This window comes from Grampus griseus, assembly GCF_964374135.1.
Source record: "Grampus griseus genome assembly, chromosome: 4".
Lineage (NCBI taxonomy): Eukaryota > Metazoa > Chordata > Mammalia > Artiodactyla > Delphinidae > Grampus > Grampus griseus.
This window is the reverse complement of record NC_138997.1, coordinates 127,908,021-127,925,495: the sequence shown is the minus strand read 5'-3', so window position 1 is coordinate 127,925,495 and position 17,475 is coordinate 127,908,021. Positions and strand designations below refer to the sequence as shown.

General features: G+C 33.0%; 1 protein-coding gene across 2 annotated transcripts in view; it reads right to left on the bottom strand.

Annotated features, from left to right (window-relative positions):
• The window catches only part of FAT4 (FAT atypical cadherin 4), a gene marked incomplete at its 5' end in the record, with an annotated part of 171,708 nt that overhangs the window by 13,001 nt on the left and 141,232 nt on the right, over positions 1–17,475 (bottom strand). For both annotated transcript variants that reach the window (XM_082653602.1, XM_082653601.1), the window contains 4 exons: positions 2,222–2,401; positions 3,618–3,703; positions 9,925–10,232; positions 14,370–14,474. In XM_082653602.1, coding sequence (XP_082509728.1) covers positions 2,222–2,401; positions 3,618–3,703; positions 9,925–10,232; positions 14,370–14,474 — 679 coding nt within the window. The remainder of the gene's footprint in view (positions 1–2,221; positions 2,402–3,617; positions 3,704–9,924; positions 10,233–14,369; positions 14,475–17,475) is intronic.

Below are 17,475 nucleotides of genomic sequence, written 5' to 3'. Positions count from 1 at the left end.
AATGAGAAGCCCACGTACCACAATGAAAAGTAGCCCCCACTCGCCTCAACTAGAGAAAGCCTGTGTGCAGCAATGAAGACCCAATGCAGCCATAAATAAATAAATAAATAAATAAATAAATAAAAAGAAATGGCTGGGAAGAGACCTAAGGACCTCCACGTTTGCCACCCATGCTGGATGTCTGCTGAACACTCTAAATTAAAACTGCTGAATAGTTGTTAAGTTGCAAAAAGGAAAGAATAATGTTGAGAACTGGACTTTTTCTGGACTAAAGAAAACATACCTTTCCCCAGTAACAAACGAGATGTGCTCCATAACCCAATCACATGTATAGAATAATTTTACCCTCCAGTCCAAATTCTGCATTAATTTCCCTCATTTCCCTATAAAAAACCCCTGCCCATTTTCTTCTGGTGGGACATTAGTTTGGTTTCCCCTGGAATCTGTGATCCCCGAGTTGCCATTCTAAGACCCCAAATAAAATGCCTTTATGCCTCTTTACAGTTCCTGGTCCATTTGGTTGACAAGAGGAAGGTCAGCCTTATAAGTCAGGGTAAGAACTGACCTCTGTTTTTATTTTATTTATTTTTTCTTTTTAAAAAAATTTTGTTTTATATTGGAGTATAGTTGATTAACAATGTTGTGTTAGTTTCAGGTGTACAGCAAAGTGATTCAGTTATACATATACATGTATCTATTCTTTTTCAAACTCATTTCCCGTTTAGGTTATTACAGAGTACTGAGCAGAGTTCCCCATGCTACAATAGGTCCTTATTGGTTATCTGTTTTAAATATAGCAGATTGACATGACTTCTGTTTGCTGGTGGATTGAATGTGGTTTGTCAGAAAGGGAGGAGTCAAAGGTGGTCTACAAATTGTGGCTGACCAGGTGGGTAGACTGAGTTGTTATTACCTGAGATGGGAAAACCTGGAAGGAGTGGGTTTGGGAGAAGTCAGGAAGGAAGGCCAGAAGTTCAGTTTTAAACTTAAGTTTGAAATACTTGTTAGAAATACACACAGGATATTCCGTATGCTGTTGGATACGAGGGTCTAAAGTTCAGAGGAGACGTCAAGTTTAAGATAAACATTTCAAAGTCATCAGCTTTAGCGACAGTACTTAAAAGCAAGGACTATTAAAAATGACTTAAAAAATGAATATAGATACAAACGAGAAGAGGTTAAGGAGATGGGAAGAAGAATCAGAGTAGAAAACCGGGGGCATACCGTGTGCTGGTGGACAAACTAATAACGTTGTTCTCAATGTTGCTGAAGTTCAAATAAGATGAGACTTGACCATTGATTTTAGCAACACAGTGGTTATTGATCACTTGACAGAGACAGAACAGTGTGAAAATGGGATTAACCAAGTTTAAGAAAAAAGGGGGGTGGGGAGAAATAGAAGCCTGAATTGAAATGAGAAAGGAAACGCTTTAGAAAGCTGGAGTACTGTTTTAAGAAGGTTTGGGGGGATGGAGTCTATCACATAAAAAGGGGTTGGTCTTTGTGGGAATAAGAACAGTTCATTAAATAATAGTATACAGGGTAGACTATAGGCTGCATGGGAAGATGTGGAGGAATGAGCTTTGGGGAGTTTTGTTTCGATTGCCCCAATTTTCTGAGCAAGTTAGGAAGCAAATTCATTAGCTGGAAAAAGGATGCAGGAGATGATGTTTGAGGTTTATGGAAAGAACAGACATGAAATAGTTACTGAGGAAGTGAAAAGTGACTAAACTAGGAGAATATAATATATTGCCAGGCAATAATTACAGCTTCACTAGAGGCTAACAATCAGGAATTTAAAGAGACTATGAACTCTTCAAGAGCAGGGATCTGCCTTGTCCGTTTATTTGAGCCTAGGGCCAGGCCAAGAGGAATACGTACATTTATATGTAAAACTATTTAATTTCAAATAGTTTTTGTACATATTATTGCTAACACTTATATATCACTATGTGCCAGGTTCCTTTCTATGTGATTTACTTACTTAACTCATATATTCTTCACAACTATGTAAGGTAAAAGGTATATGCATACATATATGCACACATCCATTTGTTTTTTCCAAAATTTCACAGCTATAAGTAAAAAATTGAAATTCAAAACAGCATAATACATTTGGTATTTTTAGGGCTTTGGGCACAAGAATTTCATATTTTGATGTTCAATCATCATACACTTTTTGTGTCTTTCTTTAAAATGGTAAGAAATAAGGTTGCCATACTGATCTAGGATGCCTTGTGCTGCCAGAGCTTGGCTTGGTTCCAGAGGTCTTCCATTGACTGCAAACTCCATTATACACCCAACAAAATCGTGGCTTTCCACGTGTCCTCTCCTCTGAAGGATTGGTTCTAGCGATCTGATACCTCCAACTGTGACTCGATTTGGCTGAATGTCAAGAGTCCTGCATAAGAAAGGAAAGGTACGTTTATTAGTACCAATGCAACAGATTTCAGTAGAATGTTTAGCTTAAGAAGAGGTGACTAGGGACTTCACTGGTGGTCCAGTGGTAAAGAATCCACCTTCCAGTGCAGGGGACATGGGTTCAATCCCTGGTCGGGGAACTAAGATCCCACATGCCGCTGGGCAAGTAAGCCCCATGCCACAACTACTGAGCCCACGCGTGCCTCAACTACAGAGCCCATGTGCTACAAACTACAGAGCTCACGTGCTCTGGAGCCTGTTTGCCACAACTAGAGAGAAGCCTGTGCGCCACAGCCAAGAGTCTGCTCGCCACAACGAAAGATCCCGCGTGCCTCAACTAAGGCCTAATGCAGCCAAAAAAAAAAATAAACAAACAAACAAATGAATAAAAGAAGAGGTGACTATAATTTTTTCCGGCATGTAGTAAAGCATGGTATATTTGAATGGGTAACATTACCTATGGATGCATGTCCTCTAAATAGATACCTACAGGACTGTTAGATTTTCAGGGTATGAAAAATAACAAAACTAATGGAAATAATAGGTTCAGTTAGTCACATGAGATGTATATAACAACGTTGAGTCTTAGAGAAGGAGCATACTATCGGAAAGAAAATAAAATGCAGTAGAAGTGACAACTCTAATATTAATGTCAGATTATGTTTTTCCTTCACTACAGACATTATAAGGAATGCCAATAAGTCGATTAAAGCAAATGAATGATGTGTCACTATTTCTTTTTCTCTGTTTGTTACTATTTCTAACAAAATCACTATGTTTTAGGTGAGGTAATGTTGTATTTCACCTTCAGGTGCTATTGAAAAATATCTGCCAATCATTGTCACATACAACTTTCAGAAAATACATTTAAAAGAGGTGGGATACTTATCCTAACCTTCTTGCAGGACCCAGGTCACGTGCAACTATTTCATGAAGCTTCTCAAAGAGGATAGGCTATGTTCATCTTCCCTTCCTCTAACTTTATCCTCATCTGTACCACTTCATTTTTACACCCTTTTTTACACATGTTGTAGACTACTTATTAACTTTTTATTTTATAGTATGAAAATCCCTTTGGAGAAGACAAAATATCTTAAACTTCTTTATAATACTGAGCATAATAAAATGATTGTTAAGGTATAATTTCATTTTGAATGTCAAGGAATAATAAAGATCAAACTAAAAATTTTACTTACCAGTCATCTGAAACTGCCACATTACTAACAGTGCAGTACCCTGGTTCTTGGTTCTCAGAACAAGAGTCCACAGTTAAGGAAGCTGCCTATAAAGCAAAAGAAAGAGATGTTCAGTTTGGATTCTAGTGACCCTGTTGTCCTTTTCAGCCAACACTACCCAGGACTCGTTTCTATATGGACATGATTTTAAAGTTGAAATACATTTTTGATGTAGTATATTATAATAGTATATAATTATAATGCATGCTCAAATTAGGGGTACATATTTCTTTGATATATCCAAAGTTAAAATTGTGAAATTATTGCATGTAAGAAGTGGGAGGGTACTTTTAAAAATCTCCAGCCCCTTTGTTTTATAGATGAAAGAATAAAAATGTTATTAATGTCTCTTAGGATATCATACGTTAGGTCTGGGACAGCTTCCTGGGATTACAATCTTAAGAAAAATGTTTATCCTACTATCCAACTATTCCAACAAATAAAAAAAAATTAGATTCTTAATTTTCAAAAGTCTATTTCCAATAATATTTCAGTCATATTCACAAAAAGATTTTGGGAGTATAATATAAATACTATTACTGCAAACTATGAAGATCGTAATACTTGTATTAAAGATAAAGTTTGAGATAATTTAAACAAGTCTATTAGATGCTCTTTTCATTTATAAGAATCATTGTTTATACATGGCATATTACAGCATATTTATGTATAATCTGAATGCATTATTATATATTGCTATAAGTAGAAACTCACCAATAATATTTAAAACACAACTAACAGTAATTGTTTTTGTATCCTAAGGGATGCATATTCCCCTGAGACAAAAGCCTTCTGTTTAGTAGGACAGATTAAAACTCCATTTGATCAATAAGCAAAGTCATCAAGTCAGGGTCACCAGGACCAAGAATATGATGAAGTCAGGGCTCTCTCTATTGGGCAATGGCCATTGGGGATGGCTGTGGTCCAGTTTAAGACCATGGTGGTTGCATAACCAAGTTACTCTGTGCTCTACAAGGCTGTAATGATGCCCCTCCTTTGTTTCCCAGACTGCAGTGAAATTCTGCAAAACTTTGGATATTTTAATTGGTGAGATTGTAAAGTTGATATTCAGAATGTGGTATTTCAGAACATGGCCAGTAATTCATAGGAAGAGGCCTAACCCCAAATCCAGAAACATAGAAGGACTGAGGGCTTCTCCTAATGCAGAAAATCAAAGGTTCTACCTAAATTTACTTGAGTACCACAGGACAAGACTAATCCAACTTTGTCCATTTGTATAGCAGAAAAATAAATACTATGAAAGCATTTATAAGAACAATTGTCTTGAGGACAATTGTCTTGGGGATCCTCAAGAGCCTCACTTACAAGGTTGAAGGAAAAAAATTAACACTATTAAGTCTAATGTGGTTCAGAACTTGGTAGGATCCAGTAATTGTAAAGTCCCTTTAGAGTGTGATCAGTCTTCGGGGGATAATTGCAGTCTCTTCTATTGCCATACCCCTCCTTCATTTTTCCTGATCTTCTCCAATTTAGTATCAGAGTTTATGGGCGGGGGTGGGGGGGCTCATGAGATCTCATGGTGCCTGGAAAATTCTTTGAGAAGCTCAGGGGCCACTGCTGGGTAGAACTGCCATCCTATGATTTTCAACCTAGACTGGCCCAGCAATATATATTTTTTGTTTACATATTTGGGTTCCATGTAAAATTTTGAGAAAAGGGCTGTTCTGCTAAACAAACAAACAAACAAAATTAAAAACCACTGATCCAAAACACCTTTGAGGACATCTGCACTGGAATGTGAATTAAAGGCTTAGATTGGTGTCCTGTGACACATCAAGGCATTTTTATGGGTATCATGACATTTGTTTCTAGGTTTTGCTCCTGAGAACTGGGCTGCCCAAACCTTTTAGTCATCTCCAATTTTGTCATCATCGTGTAGATGTGGATAAAATCTTTTCATCATGGTCAATATGCTCTTTACAAATGTAGCAATTTCTCATTGAAAACTGCCCTCCTGGGGGAACGTAATAGATTTCATGGTTCCCCAATGAAGAGGGAGGTGCTAACTAGCCCTGTGACTCCAAGTACATCATTATAGTAACTGCTTTTCTTTAAGGAATAAAGAGCTGGTATTACAGCCTTAAAATTCCCTTTTAGTACCAATAAAAAGACATTTTCACACTTGTTCTGTGAATAAAGTTTCTTCAGTAACAACAACAAAAAAAGAGAGAATAATTGTCATTTGAGGTTAATTTTAATGAAAGCAAAGCAAATGTAGGAAACACAGCACAGGGAAGTTAAGCAAGTTAACATTACCTTTGACTTAAATGCAAAAGTATCAGGTTTTCTATCTTCTTTCATTATGTATGGAAATGATTGGTTTCCTTAATATCACCTTTTTATTGATATTGCATATGACTTTAAGGTATTGTCCATAAAAATATATATTTAGGATTTGTAAAAGTATATCTTAAATACTCACATTTCAGAAATAATAAATAGGGCCAATTTATACTTACTGTGCCTCAAATATTAGTGTCTAAACTATTTAAAAATATTTCTATAAGTTATTATAACTGATTATAAACTCCATACAACAAACTCTCATAAGCCATGTAATTTTTTTTGCCACTTTCTCAAATAAATTATAATAAATACTAATATTTTTAGGGAACATTTACACTTCCAATTCTATATCAAGACTTTCATGTCCTATTTAGTTTACTCTTTCAGTAGTTTTTATTTTTTTTCCAGTGATCTATAAAATTGAGGGACATTCAATCTCAAAATAGGTATTAGGTTTCCATAATACCATGTATGTTTATGTTAACTATTAATTTAAGCACAATTCCTTTCAATTTACTTCTAAAACAAAATGTTAACACATCTCTATGTATACTATGTAAGCCATCCATCCATTCTAGAGATACTTAAAGTTATTACAAGCTAGAGAGTATCACATGGACATTTATGAATGCTTTAATTAGGGAAAAAATCTTGCATAATAGTATCATATTTTCATGAATGTTCATCCTTAATATATTTTTTCTTATTTTCTAAAAGCTTAGTGATACAACTCAAAGGAAAAAATACCTGAGGGAAAGTTTTATTTGAATAATAGCTCATTCAATTTAATCTTCAGAGTTAAATGTACCTTCTTTTACTGTTGAATATTTCTACCACTACCACTGTAAACTGAGATATTTTTATCCTGTCTATGCAATGATTCAAAGCTGAGAAGTTAATGATTTTGCCAGTTTCCAAAAAAATCCTTTTGAATTGTAGAAAACAACAGATTCAAAATCCAGTAGGGCCTTATTTTGGATGTTTTCTGAAATAGGGAGAGATTTTTCCTCTGATTGAATTAATTATGACAAGGGCATTTTTTCCACATTTAGTATTATTCAAAACCTCATGACTATGGTGACATATTACAAATGAACTGAAATAACTTCTTTTTCTTTCCCTTTGGGCATATTTCATGGTGCCTCTTTCTCTGTTCTCCCTCTTGCTTCCAAGCCCTTCTTTGATAAAATCAAGTGTTCATGAAGTTTAAGGGGACCTTAGAGGTCACCACGTAAAATCCTCTATTCTATATAAGAGCCCATTGACAACATCTTAGCAATATGGTTACCTTACGTATGCTTGGAGGGTTGCGGTGAGTGGTATCTACCAACCCCTTTAGGTTTCCCTTTCAGTATTAGAAAATAATTATGGCTAACATAAGCACCAATCTACATATACACACCAGACTCCACGTTTGTCCTAATTTTGTCAGATTCAATATGACTGGGTACATCAATAATCAGGGACACTGGAATTTTCTAAATCCCTATTCTCCTAGAGATCGTCCTCTAAGCACACTGGTTTCATATTATGTAGGTGTAAAAAAATCTCAGGCAGAAATGAGTGCAGTAACCTATTACTAATCTGAAAAATTATTCCCAAGATGTATTTGTTATACCTCTATTAAATTTATTAAGCACCTTTTCATACAAAATGTATGCAATTTTAGATATAATTTATATTACTATTTGTGATAATGCTAAAAATGTGGAGATATTATCTTCACATTTTGATTTTCTGTCCAATTAACAAAGCCACCTGAATTACTACCAAATCAGGCCTCCAATGAGTGCTTTTCAATACATTTTTTTTTTTTTTTTTTTTTTTTTTTTTTTGCGGTATGCGGGCCTCTCACTGTTGTGGCCTCTCCCGTTGCGGAGCATAGGCTCCAGACGCGCAGGCTCAGCGGCCATGGCGCACGGGCCCAGCCGCTCCGAGGCATGTGGGATCTTCCTGGACCGGGGCACGAACCCGTGTGCCCTGCATCGGCAGGCGGACTCTCAACCACTGCGCCACCAGGGAAGCCCAATAGATTTTTCACATAGATTATTTTTAGAATCTAAATGATCTTAATTATAATTAGTTACTAAATTTTGTTTCATTGTCATTTTCAAAATGTTGGGGTAATTTTATAAACACTTTATAAATTAAATGTATTAGAAAAAAGTTATAGTTACAGATATTAACACCAAGTTCATAAGGAAATGGAAGACAATATAGAATTAAAATAATTCATAAATTTGCACTTCTTTGCCTGTTTTCTCACCTCTCATTATATTCAAATAGCATACATCTAATAATCTAGTAGGGTTCTGAAAGCAACACAATGGATGTGGTGACTGTACCTGATGAAATATCAGAACAGCCAATCTTGATCATGCTGACACAATCATTTGGTCACGTTAGGGTTAATCACTATTCTCTTTTTTTCCATAATTGGAAATAGTTCTGTATTTTAAAGCTATTTAGATCTTCTTTAATGTAATAAATTAGAGTGGAGGAGAGAAAAGCCATTGTATCTGAGGCCAATTCAACATAGATTTATAGTATTCCTGGAAACAAATGGAGAATTTTGTCCTTTGATAAAGACAACTTGTTATTCATATTTGTCAGAAAAAAAATTAATGTTATAAGGTAGCTTCTGTCTTATAGCTTTATGAAGTTGGTAATTATAGAGGGCACAAAAGTTTTGCTTTTAAACCTAATTATGGATCACAGAAAAAGCTAGCAAAAACATGGTAAAAACATTTTCAATATCACTTCTGCAAGTTGCTTACATGTAGTACAACAATACAAAGTATTCCCGAAGTTTAGTGGCAAAAATACTTCTCTCATATGATTCATTTCATCCATCTCAGAACTATATAATTACCATATTTTTCTAGCTTGTCATAGAGCCAAGAGGTAAAATTATAATCATTTAGATCCCAGTTTCTTCATTTAAAAAAAATTTCAGAGTATTTATTTTGTTCTTTTGGCTAATTTTTAATAGTTGGTTTAATACTTTAACCATTCCATTCCATTTTTAGGGTGAAATAAAAATTTTAAAGAGCAGTTATGGTTTTAAAAGGTCAGCGTTAAAATCGAAAAATATTTAAAAATAGTTTTTGTTACAAATTACTTTTTCCCAAATCTTTGATAGTTGTTGAAGACGGGGGGAACTATGGAGATAGAGTTGGAATAAATAAATGAATAAATAAATAAATCCTTCCATTCTATTACTCTGTGTCAAATGTTTTCAAACATTAGCATGGAAAAGATATGACGCATTTCCCTTTATAAAGAAAAATACTTGTTTAATGAACACAAGCGCTAAATATGTACCCTGTTTGTTATGAGAGCCATATAATGAAATGGAATATAATATGGAAATCTTGGATATTACTGAGTTATAATTCTGAGAATACTTTAATAGTCAAAAACCAATACTTCATCCTAACACAATTTCATGTCATAGACCTCACAGATGACAGTATACTGAAGTGCTGGTATAATAAGGATTATTACCTACTATACGGAAATCTGTGTTAAGTATCATCTTTTACCAGTAATTTATTTGTAGAAAAGTTTTCCCTGTCTGTTTTTAAGTCGTTTCTTCAATTTGGGCAAGGATACTTAGAAAAGCAAAGGAGCCATTTTAAGTAGCGTTCTGACACAGCCTTAAAAATCTGTTCAATATAAGAAATGTATACAATGGAATGTTTATGCACTAGGATATTTTCTTTCCTTCGTTCCCTTTTTGTTTTTGAGATGAGTTGTTTTTGAGTCAAACAACGCTGTCATGAGCAAAAGAAGAATGTTACCCATTTGCTGCTGTAGTTCATAACAAAACTGGACAAATAATGAATACATATAATTGAACTCAATTTGCACCACAATTCATGCTTTAACTTTTCAAGTTTCCAGCCTGATTGACTGGATATTCAATAAAACAAGTTTTAATGTGGAATTAATATCTTACCATTCCTGCCCTCCGGGCAATCACAGTATGAAAATGTCCATCTGACACCTTCTTCATGGTGGTGAGTTTATAGGTACCACTGCCTAAGTTATAAGAGAACCTTAGTCTTTCTTCAGCAATTTCAAGGGCCAAAAACTCAGCCCGGTCCCCTGTCTGGTTGTCATAGTTGTAAAGCAATAAAGCATGACTTTTGATAGTTGCAAATTTGACATAAATATAGTTATTATTGGGGTCCAAGCTGGGAAATTCCATGTATGACAACTCCTCAAATCCATAACTGTTCAGCTCGCAGTGTTTTCCAAAGACACCTGTAAATGAGAAAATTGACAAACTGACACATCACATTCAAGTAAAGTTTTATTAAATGACTTTGATTAAAATATTTTTAAATTACAATAATGTCACGTTTTTAACAATTTTCTATTACTCTCCAAAGAATACTGTCTAAATTTATTTGAAATAGAAAGAAAAATGATGATCTCTAAAGCATATAAGAAATGATAAACTGGTGTAATTATTTTTCTTTGGCCAATATGGAAACATATCTAACTATGCTTCATTTTAAAAAATTAGAATTAGTAGAATGGAGTAGGTCTGAAGAGGTTTCTTTTCTGAAAAACTTTCAAAGTGAGTTTGTCAATCTTTTTAAAGTTTAATATGCTGTAATTTTCAACCAAGTTATTTCCTTCATAATAAACAATTCCTGAAAACAATTTTAATTCAATTAAGGACGGTAAATTTTGTTTTGACCTAAAAAAATCAGTCCCTGTGTTTGTGGTATTTTCAAGTCACAAAATTAAGGAAAGGAATACACTGCCTTTAGCGAAAAAAATAACTGTCTTAAGTTTTTCTCTGTTTCTTGTTTTATACCATCTTTGGGTATAATTTACAGCAGCTACTTTGAAATTGCTTTCTGTTTTTCTGAAATCTAGCATTCCCACTTGTTTGTGCTGGTTCTTTTTCAAACCTGAAAAGTGAGTTTTACTGATGTTACAATTCTATGCCAAAATTCTTTTCCCACAAATATTAGTAGCCTGTAGCAAATGATCAGAAAATTAACCCATGCCAACACATCATAATTCTTATTAACTTGCAAAGGTTTCATTCCTTCATTTTGGCTGTACATCTCATGTAAATGCATTAAATATAGATGCAGGGAATTGTTCTGCTAGAAGAAACCAATGTCATCATTTTACAGAATACTTAAAACTTGTCCAATGTCATAGAACCATGGGAGACAGAGCCAAAATTTGAGGCCAGATCTACTGATTGTCTAGTTGTTTTGACTACACCACATTTTATATCTAAATGTTCTTTAAATTAAAATGGCCTAGAATTTCCTTGTGTCATTTATCTTTCCTTTTTCTGTAAAGGCTCACATAATATTCATTATAAATGACTAAGAAATCTATATGATTTATTTTTAATCATTAACTAAAGTTAACAAAAAGATAAAGGAATTATAGGAATTATATGTATTATATATCATATATATTATATATGGCATATGTTTTATATCATAAATATATCTTTCATCGAGTATTTATATTTTATATAAAACTTATATTTATATATAATAAATTTTCAAGTTTATATTAAACATATATTTTATTATATATATTATTTATATATGCAGAAAGAGTAATCAAAGTTAAATAGAAAGGAAAAATAAAGCATACAAATGAAACACATTATTAGAGAGAAATTTTTACTGTGTGTTCCCTTAGGTCTCTTATGATTAAATTTTAATAAATCTATGAAAATATATTTAAAATTTGAATATAAATATATGTAGAAAGTACTGGAAATATGTTCTACATTTTATTTAAATTGACACTGTACTTTCAAAAATGATAATATTTTTATAGAATATATTATCTTTCTAAGGGTTTTTGTTATTGTTTCTAGAGAAATGTAAATTTTTGTCTTTGAAATAATTTTAAATTATTTAAAAGTAATTTAAAAATTTTTGAAATTTTAATTTCAAAACTGCCCTCCAAATAGAATGTCATTAAATAAACCTACATAAAGGTAAAAATAAATTATTTAAATTACTTTAATAAGAAATATTGTGTGTGTGTGTATGAAGTTATACATATATATAAACTTATAGCTATATAGGTTCTTCTTTATAAAGTCTTAAGTACTTTATGGTTTTTTAATAAAACATAAGCTAAAAAAGTCTAAAAATTAAAAAAATATTAGTCCAAAACAGCAAATCTTTCACTGATGAGAAGGGAAACAGTGTAAAGGTTTTTCCAACTTCAAAATTATAGTTAAGATGTTCTGTTATAGGATGCATGTGTAACTACCTCCAGCTATTTGCCTGAGGCATTCCATCTGCCATTTTTTTGTATGTTTCACCCACATTCAATTTGTAAAGGACAATACTTTTTCCTTTTAATTCTATCTCTCTTTTCTCAAATCTGTACTGTTTCAAGGTTTTTGTTCTGTTTTGTTTTCTTTTTAAGGCTTCTGTTCCCAACTAACAATGTCTAAGTTTAAATAATGTTTTTTTGCCTTTGCCACTAGAAAGAATAGGGGGGTAAGTGCGCTCCGCCGGCTACATGTGATCTGTCTCTATTTTAATTTACGTTATTGTGCTAGTCCCCTACCCCTGAGGATCTCTGGTATGGTGAGGAGAAGGTTTATTTGGACACCAAAACACATCCACCCAACAGGCAATCACTGTTGTATCAGCTACAATGCTGCAACCATTTGCTCTTATTTGTTATCAACTATCTATCTTAAATCCTCATATGTACAAATGGAATGCAAAAGAATCTCTAAAAATGTAAAAAATTTTGGTTCAGTCACCTTGAAAATAATTTTTCCACTTTCCACTCCAATCCCCTTATCTTTCCTTCCAAAACACGTTAAAACCATGAAACTTGATTGTGGTTATCGGTCAAAAGCAGCACCCTTTATTTAAAATGGATAACCAAGGACCTACTGTATAGCACAGGGAACTCTGCTCAATATTATGCAACAACCTAAATGGGAAAGGAATTTGAGAAAAGAGTAGATACATGTATATGTATAACTGAATCACTTTGCCGTACACCTGAAACTAACACCACATTGTTAATCAACTATACTCCAATATAAAATAAAAAGTTAAAAAAAACAGAGATAATTGAAAGAAAGACGTTTTAGGAGATCTAACATTGTGGTTATTTCGACCTTGATCTACCTTTTACTGCTTCGAGGGTATTATTAGTGAGAATCTGAAGAAGTTTTAAAAAAGAGAGGTACTGTGAATATCATCCTGGACTGAAAATAAAATTGTGTTTTAGTCCATATATCATTTTGAGGTTGTTTTGTTTTGTTTTCACTGTTTGACTGTAGACAAAGCCCTCAATTTCTGGGCCTCAGAACCATTGCTAAAATACAAGGCTCACAATTAGATATTTTTATATTCTGTTTTTCTTTATCATTCTTTTGATATTGTACTTTAGAACTAGATAGTCATAGAATTACTTGAAAATGAATTAATGTTACATTTACTGGTTACTAGAAACCTGAAATTCTTTTTAAGTTCTATTCTCTACTATACATTGAGATTCACTTTTCAGGTCCATGTAGCACTGTAATAAATATATTCAAGGAAAGACTAGAAAAAAATCCTTCTCCTCTCTTGCCTATGGAGAAAGACAGAGTCTCTAACTACTGCAGGGCCTCTGGAGAAGAATACTTTATTGTGGAGTAAAGCAGCTTTTAAATAAATGGAATAATCACCAACCTACGAAACAAACCAAGTTAAAATAAAAGCTTCCTGCAAAGCTGTTCTCATAGTTCTTGGCTGTCCCAGTGTAGGGTAACATTTGGGTGAGACCTGGAAGGAATCCTTTAATTCATTCCACTATGATGACTAAATATGCATGCATATGAAAAAATTCTTTTAACAATTTTCTTCCTTAACAGAACACATCATTCTGAATTTTGATTAGTTACACGACACTATCTACAAAGCCTATATGAAGACTGCATGTCAAGTTACCAAATCATTCTAACTGAAGTGGTTGAATTAATGCAAAAAACAAAAGTAAAGAAGCAAAAGCAAAACAAAACAAAAACGTTTTGACTAGTCTTAAAGATTTTAGTAGAAAGTGTTGTCAAATAGTTCTTAAAGGATTTTTCATTAGATAGGTTCTAGGCTAAAAAGAAGGCATACACAAGTTTTTGAGAGGAAATGTCCTGAGGAGACAACATCAAATTTAATAATCTTTGGTTGATTATTTTCTAGTAATGATCAAAACAATATACTCAATGGAATTTCCATAATTAACAGAAAATATTAAACCTTTGAGATTTTATTTTGCTAAAACCTCCTGTGTAAAACGACTAACATTTTCTTAGTCACTCCAAGACAAGATAAAACAGAATTGCTAAACTGTGTGCCAAAATAGATTGATATTTTATATCAACCACTAAGTTTTACTCACCAAACGGACAATGGCAGTAGTATGACTCCACACCACTTTGACAGGAACCACCATTAAAGCAGGGGTTGCATTCACAGTAATTGACTGGAGATTCACAGATTTTCCCTGAAAAGCATCAAACTCATTAAAAAAATCCTTGCATAAATATATTAACACCATTACTGCATGACCATATGTAATAGTCTATCCTGAGAGAGCCTATCTTTGGAGAAAAGAAATACAAGAACATTTTACTTGACATGAGGACAGAGGAATATTATATCTGAGTTCAAAGTCTTATTCAGTTGTCCTATTTTAAAGATGTGCATTATAATATTTAGGAAGTAATTTACATAATCATCTTGGAAGGAACTACTGTTTTCAGGGAAATCACAAATGGTGAACATATTTAAATGTTTTCACTGAATTTATTTTCTCTTGTCATGCCAATTTTTTCATGTATTATAACTGGAGAGTTGAAACTTCTGCAGTATAATTTTCACCATCGAGATATCCTTAACTCAGACTTCTCAAAGGTAATAATGAATCTCATTTAGCTTATTTGCCAAATTACAATCCTTTCACTCTCAAGAAATATTCCTTAACTTTGACTTACCTGTTGTAAAGTAGAGTAAGAAATAAAAAGACACGTCAAACACAGTTTCAAATATTTATGAAAATTTATTGACTATAGATTATATATGCTCTGTCTTTCTTCTAAACCAATAATGCCTAGCAAGCATATATTTCAGTGTATAAAGACTTCTCATACATCATCTTGTTAATTGAATCTGTTAATATTGACTGCGTCCCTATTATGGGTCAGGCATGCTAGAAGATGAAGGTCTGACAGTTAAAAAGCAGACAAGTGTCTTTACATGGTGTCTCCACTTTAGTGGGGGAAACCGATCCACACAACAGGAAACATATTTCACAGATGGCAGAGAAGAAGCCTTTGGAGGGTAATCTCTTGCCAAAGAAATTATAAAACTATGGTACAGACCACTGTAACTCTGCTCCCATATCCAGGTTTCAGATAGCTATAATTGAATAATTAATCACCTAGTAGGCAAAACTTAGGGTATGAGGCCAGTCCCATCTGTGTTTTGTTATCGTTGTGATGCTGTGTGGTTTTTTTATGCAAATGTAAATTTGTTCTAATATCACTGTTCTATAATAATTATTGTAATCATTTAACATATTTGTTAGAATAGTTTTTAGTTTTCTGATTTGAGGAAATAATGATATTTCTTAATTTCCTAAGAAATTAAGACATTTCTTAGAGTTCTTAATTTCCATTCATTGACAGGAGGGAGAGTTTATTTCTGTAAAGCTATCACCTACTTCCCAGCATGACTGCACTAATGCCTTTATTCAATGTCTCATGAAAGGGCGTAAGTTTTATATGCACAACTAGACCCTGTTGTGCATAGATAATCCATTTCATCATAACAACTATGCTTGAAACACAGTCAAAGTTTTTGTTTAATTCATTTCTGCTTTTGTGGCTTGATTTTGTAGCCACACTTGCTGGTTTGTTTGAAATTATAATTGTGAGTCAGATCTCATGACACTGCTAACGGTCATAAACACAAAATTTTTTACTTTATAAATAAAATTGGGAATCTCCTTACAAGGTAAAACAGTACAATTTCAGAATACCTTTCTATTCTAAGGGGAAATAATGAAAATAAACAAGTTAACAATCTAGAAGCACAGAAATTAAGTTTTAAGTACTTTAGCAATGAGTCATACTAGAGAAACAGGCAGGACAAATTTATTCTAAGCCCATACAAACTATCACACCAGAGAGATGCTGTGCCATGGGAGAACTCTCTTCTCTGGGTGTTTTCTAACTGGATTTGTGACAGATTGTTTTAGAGAAGTGTACTTTTTCTCCCTTAATACAATACTGATACTGCTCAATAGAGAATGAAATAAGACCTATTGACTATATTATTAATTATTTACCTAGTATCAGGAAAGTCACATCTCAGTCCTTCCATTTTTTCCACTGTAAGATTATGCATAATTTTCACATGTGCCGTTGTACTAAATAAGGTTTTATTTTCTTCTTTTCCTTTTCTTTTTTGAAAATTTCTTTTAGAGTTTTGTTAAGAGTAGCATGTATTAAGAATATAGACTAATATTCTTTACAGGTATGGTCAGTATAACCTTCATGTTGTGAACACATATACGTAGGTTACAAAATCACAAACTTCACTTCTTGAAGACTGGAAATGGGGAACAAAGGCTAAACAGTTTAGCGGGTGTGGTGATGTACACTTACTCAAGTATTTGGACCTATGTGCTCTCCAAGAACAACGTATGACTATAAAAACCCAAATCGTTGATCCTGAAAATCTCAACTCTCTACTTTTTTGAATCTTGTTGGAAAAGACCACCTTGAATCTTGGTTTCTACAGCAATAACAACAAAGAAATTTAGGGTTTTTAAAAAATAATTATATAAAATGGTTATTTTATTTACCCCTTACAAAATAAGATTTTAACATGAACATCTGAATTTAATTCAGATACAAACTATGAGCTATTTCAGTTAGTCCAAAGCAAGAGGTGGAAAGAAACCCAAAAATAAATATGACTTACTCATGTGTTAAAACATACAGTGACTACATAAATAGAAGCAGCTACAAACTGAGAAAATATTAGTTTGAGAATGAACATCTTTTAAGGAGAAAGAAAATTCAATCTTTCATTTGACATTTTATTTTAAGCCAGAGTTTTATTTTCATATTTGTCAAAAATTTAAGAAATGAATTTTCTAGGGGTTATGCAAATGAACTTTTTGTTGAGTTTGGGTAAAATAGTATTATTTGTTGTTAGAGTATGTAAATTATTTACCATTTCAAAACTTTAGTTTGAGTACTCCATTTATTGAGTAATATTTTTATTTTACAATTAGTAAATTTCAAAGAGGTTGCCATACTAGATTCCAAGATACAGTTTGAAAACTCAATGTTGCAATTTAAGTTATATTAAAAGAACATTTTTTCTTACATGTGAGGGAAAGATGTCATAATTTTACTTAGAATCAAAAAGCCTTTAAATGCATATTTCTAGGGTTTGGAAAGTTTATGCTCTATTACCCAATTACAAGTTAGCAA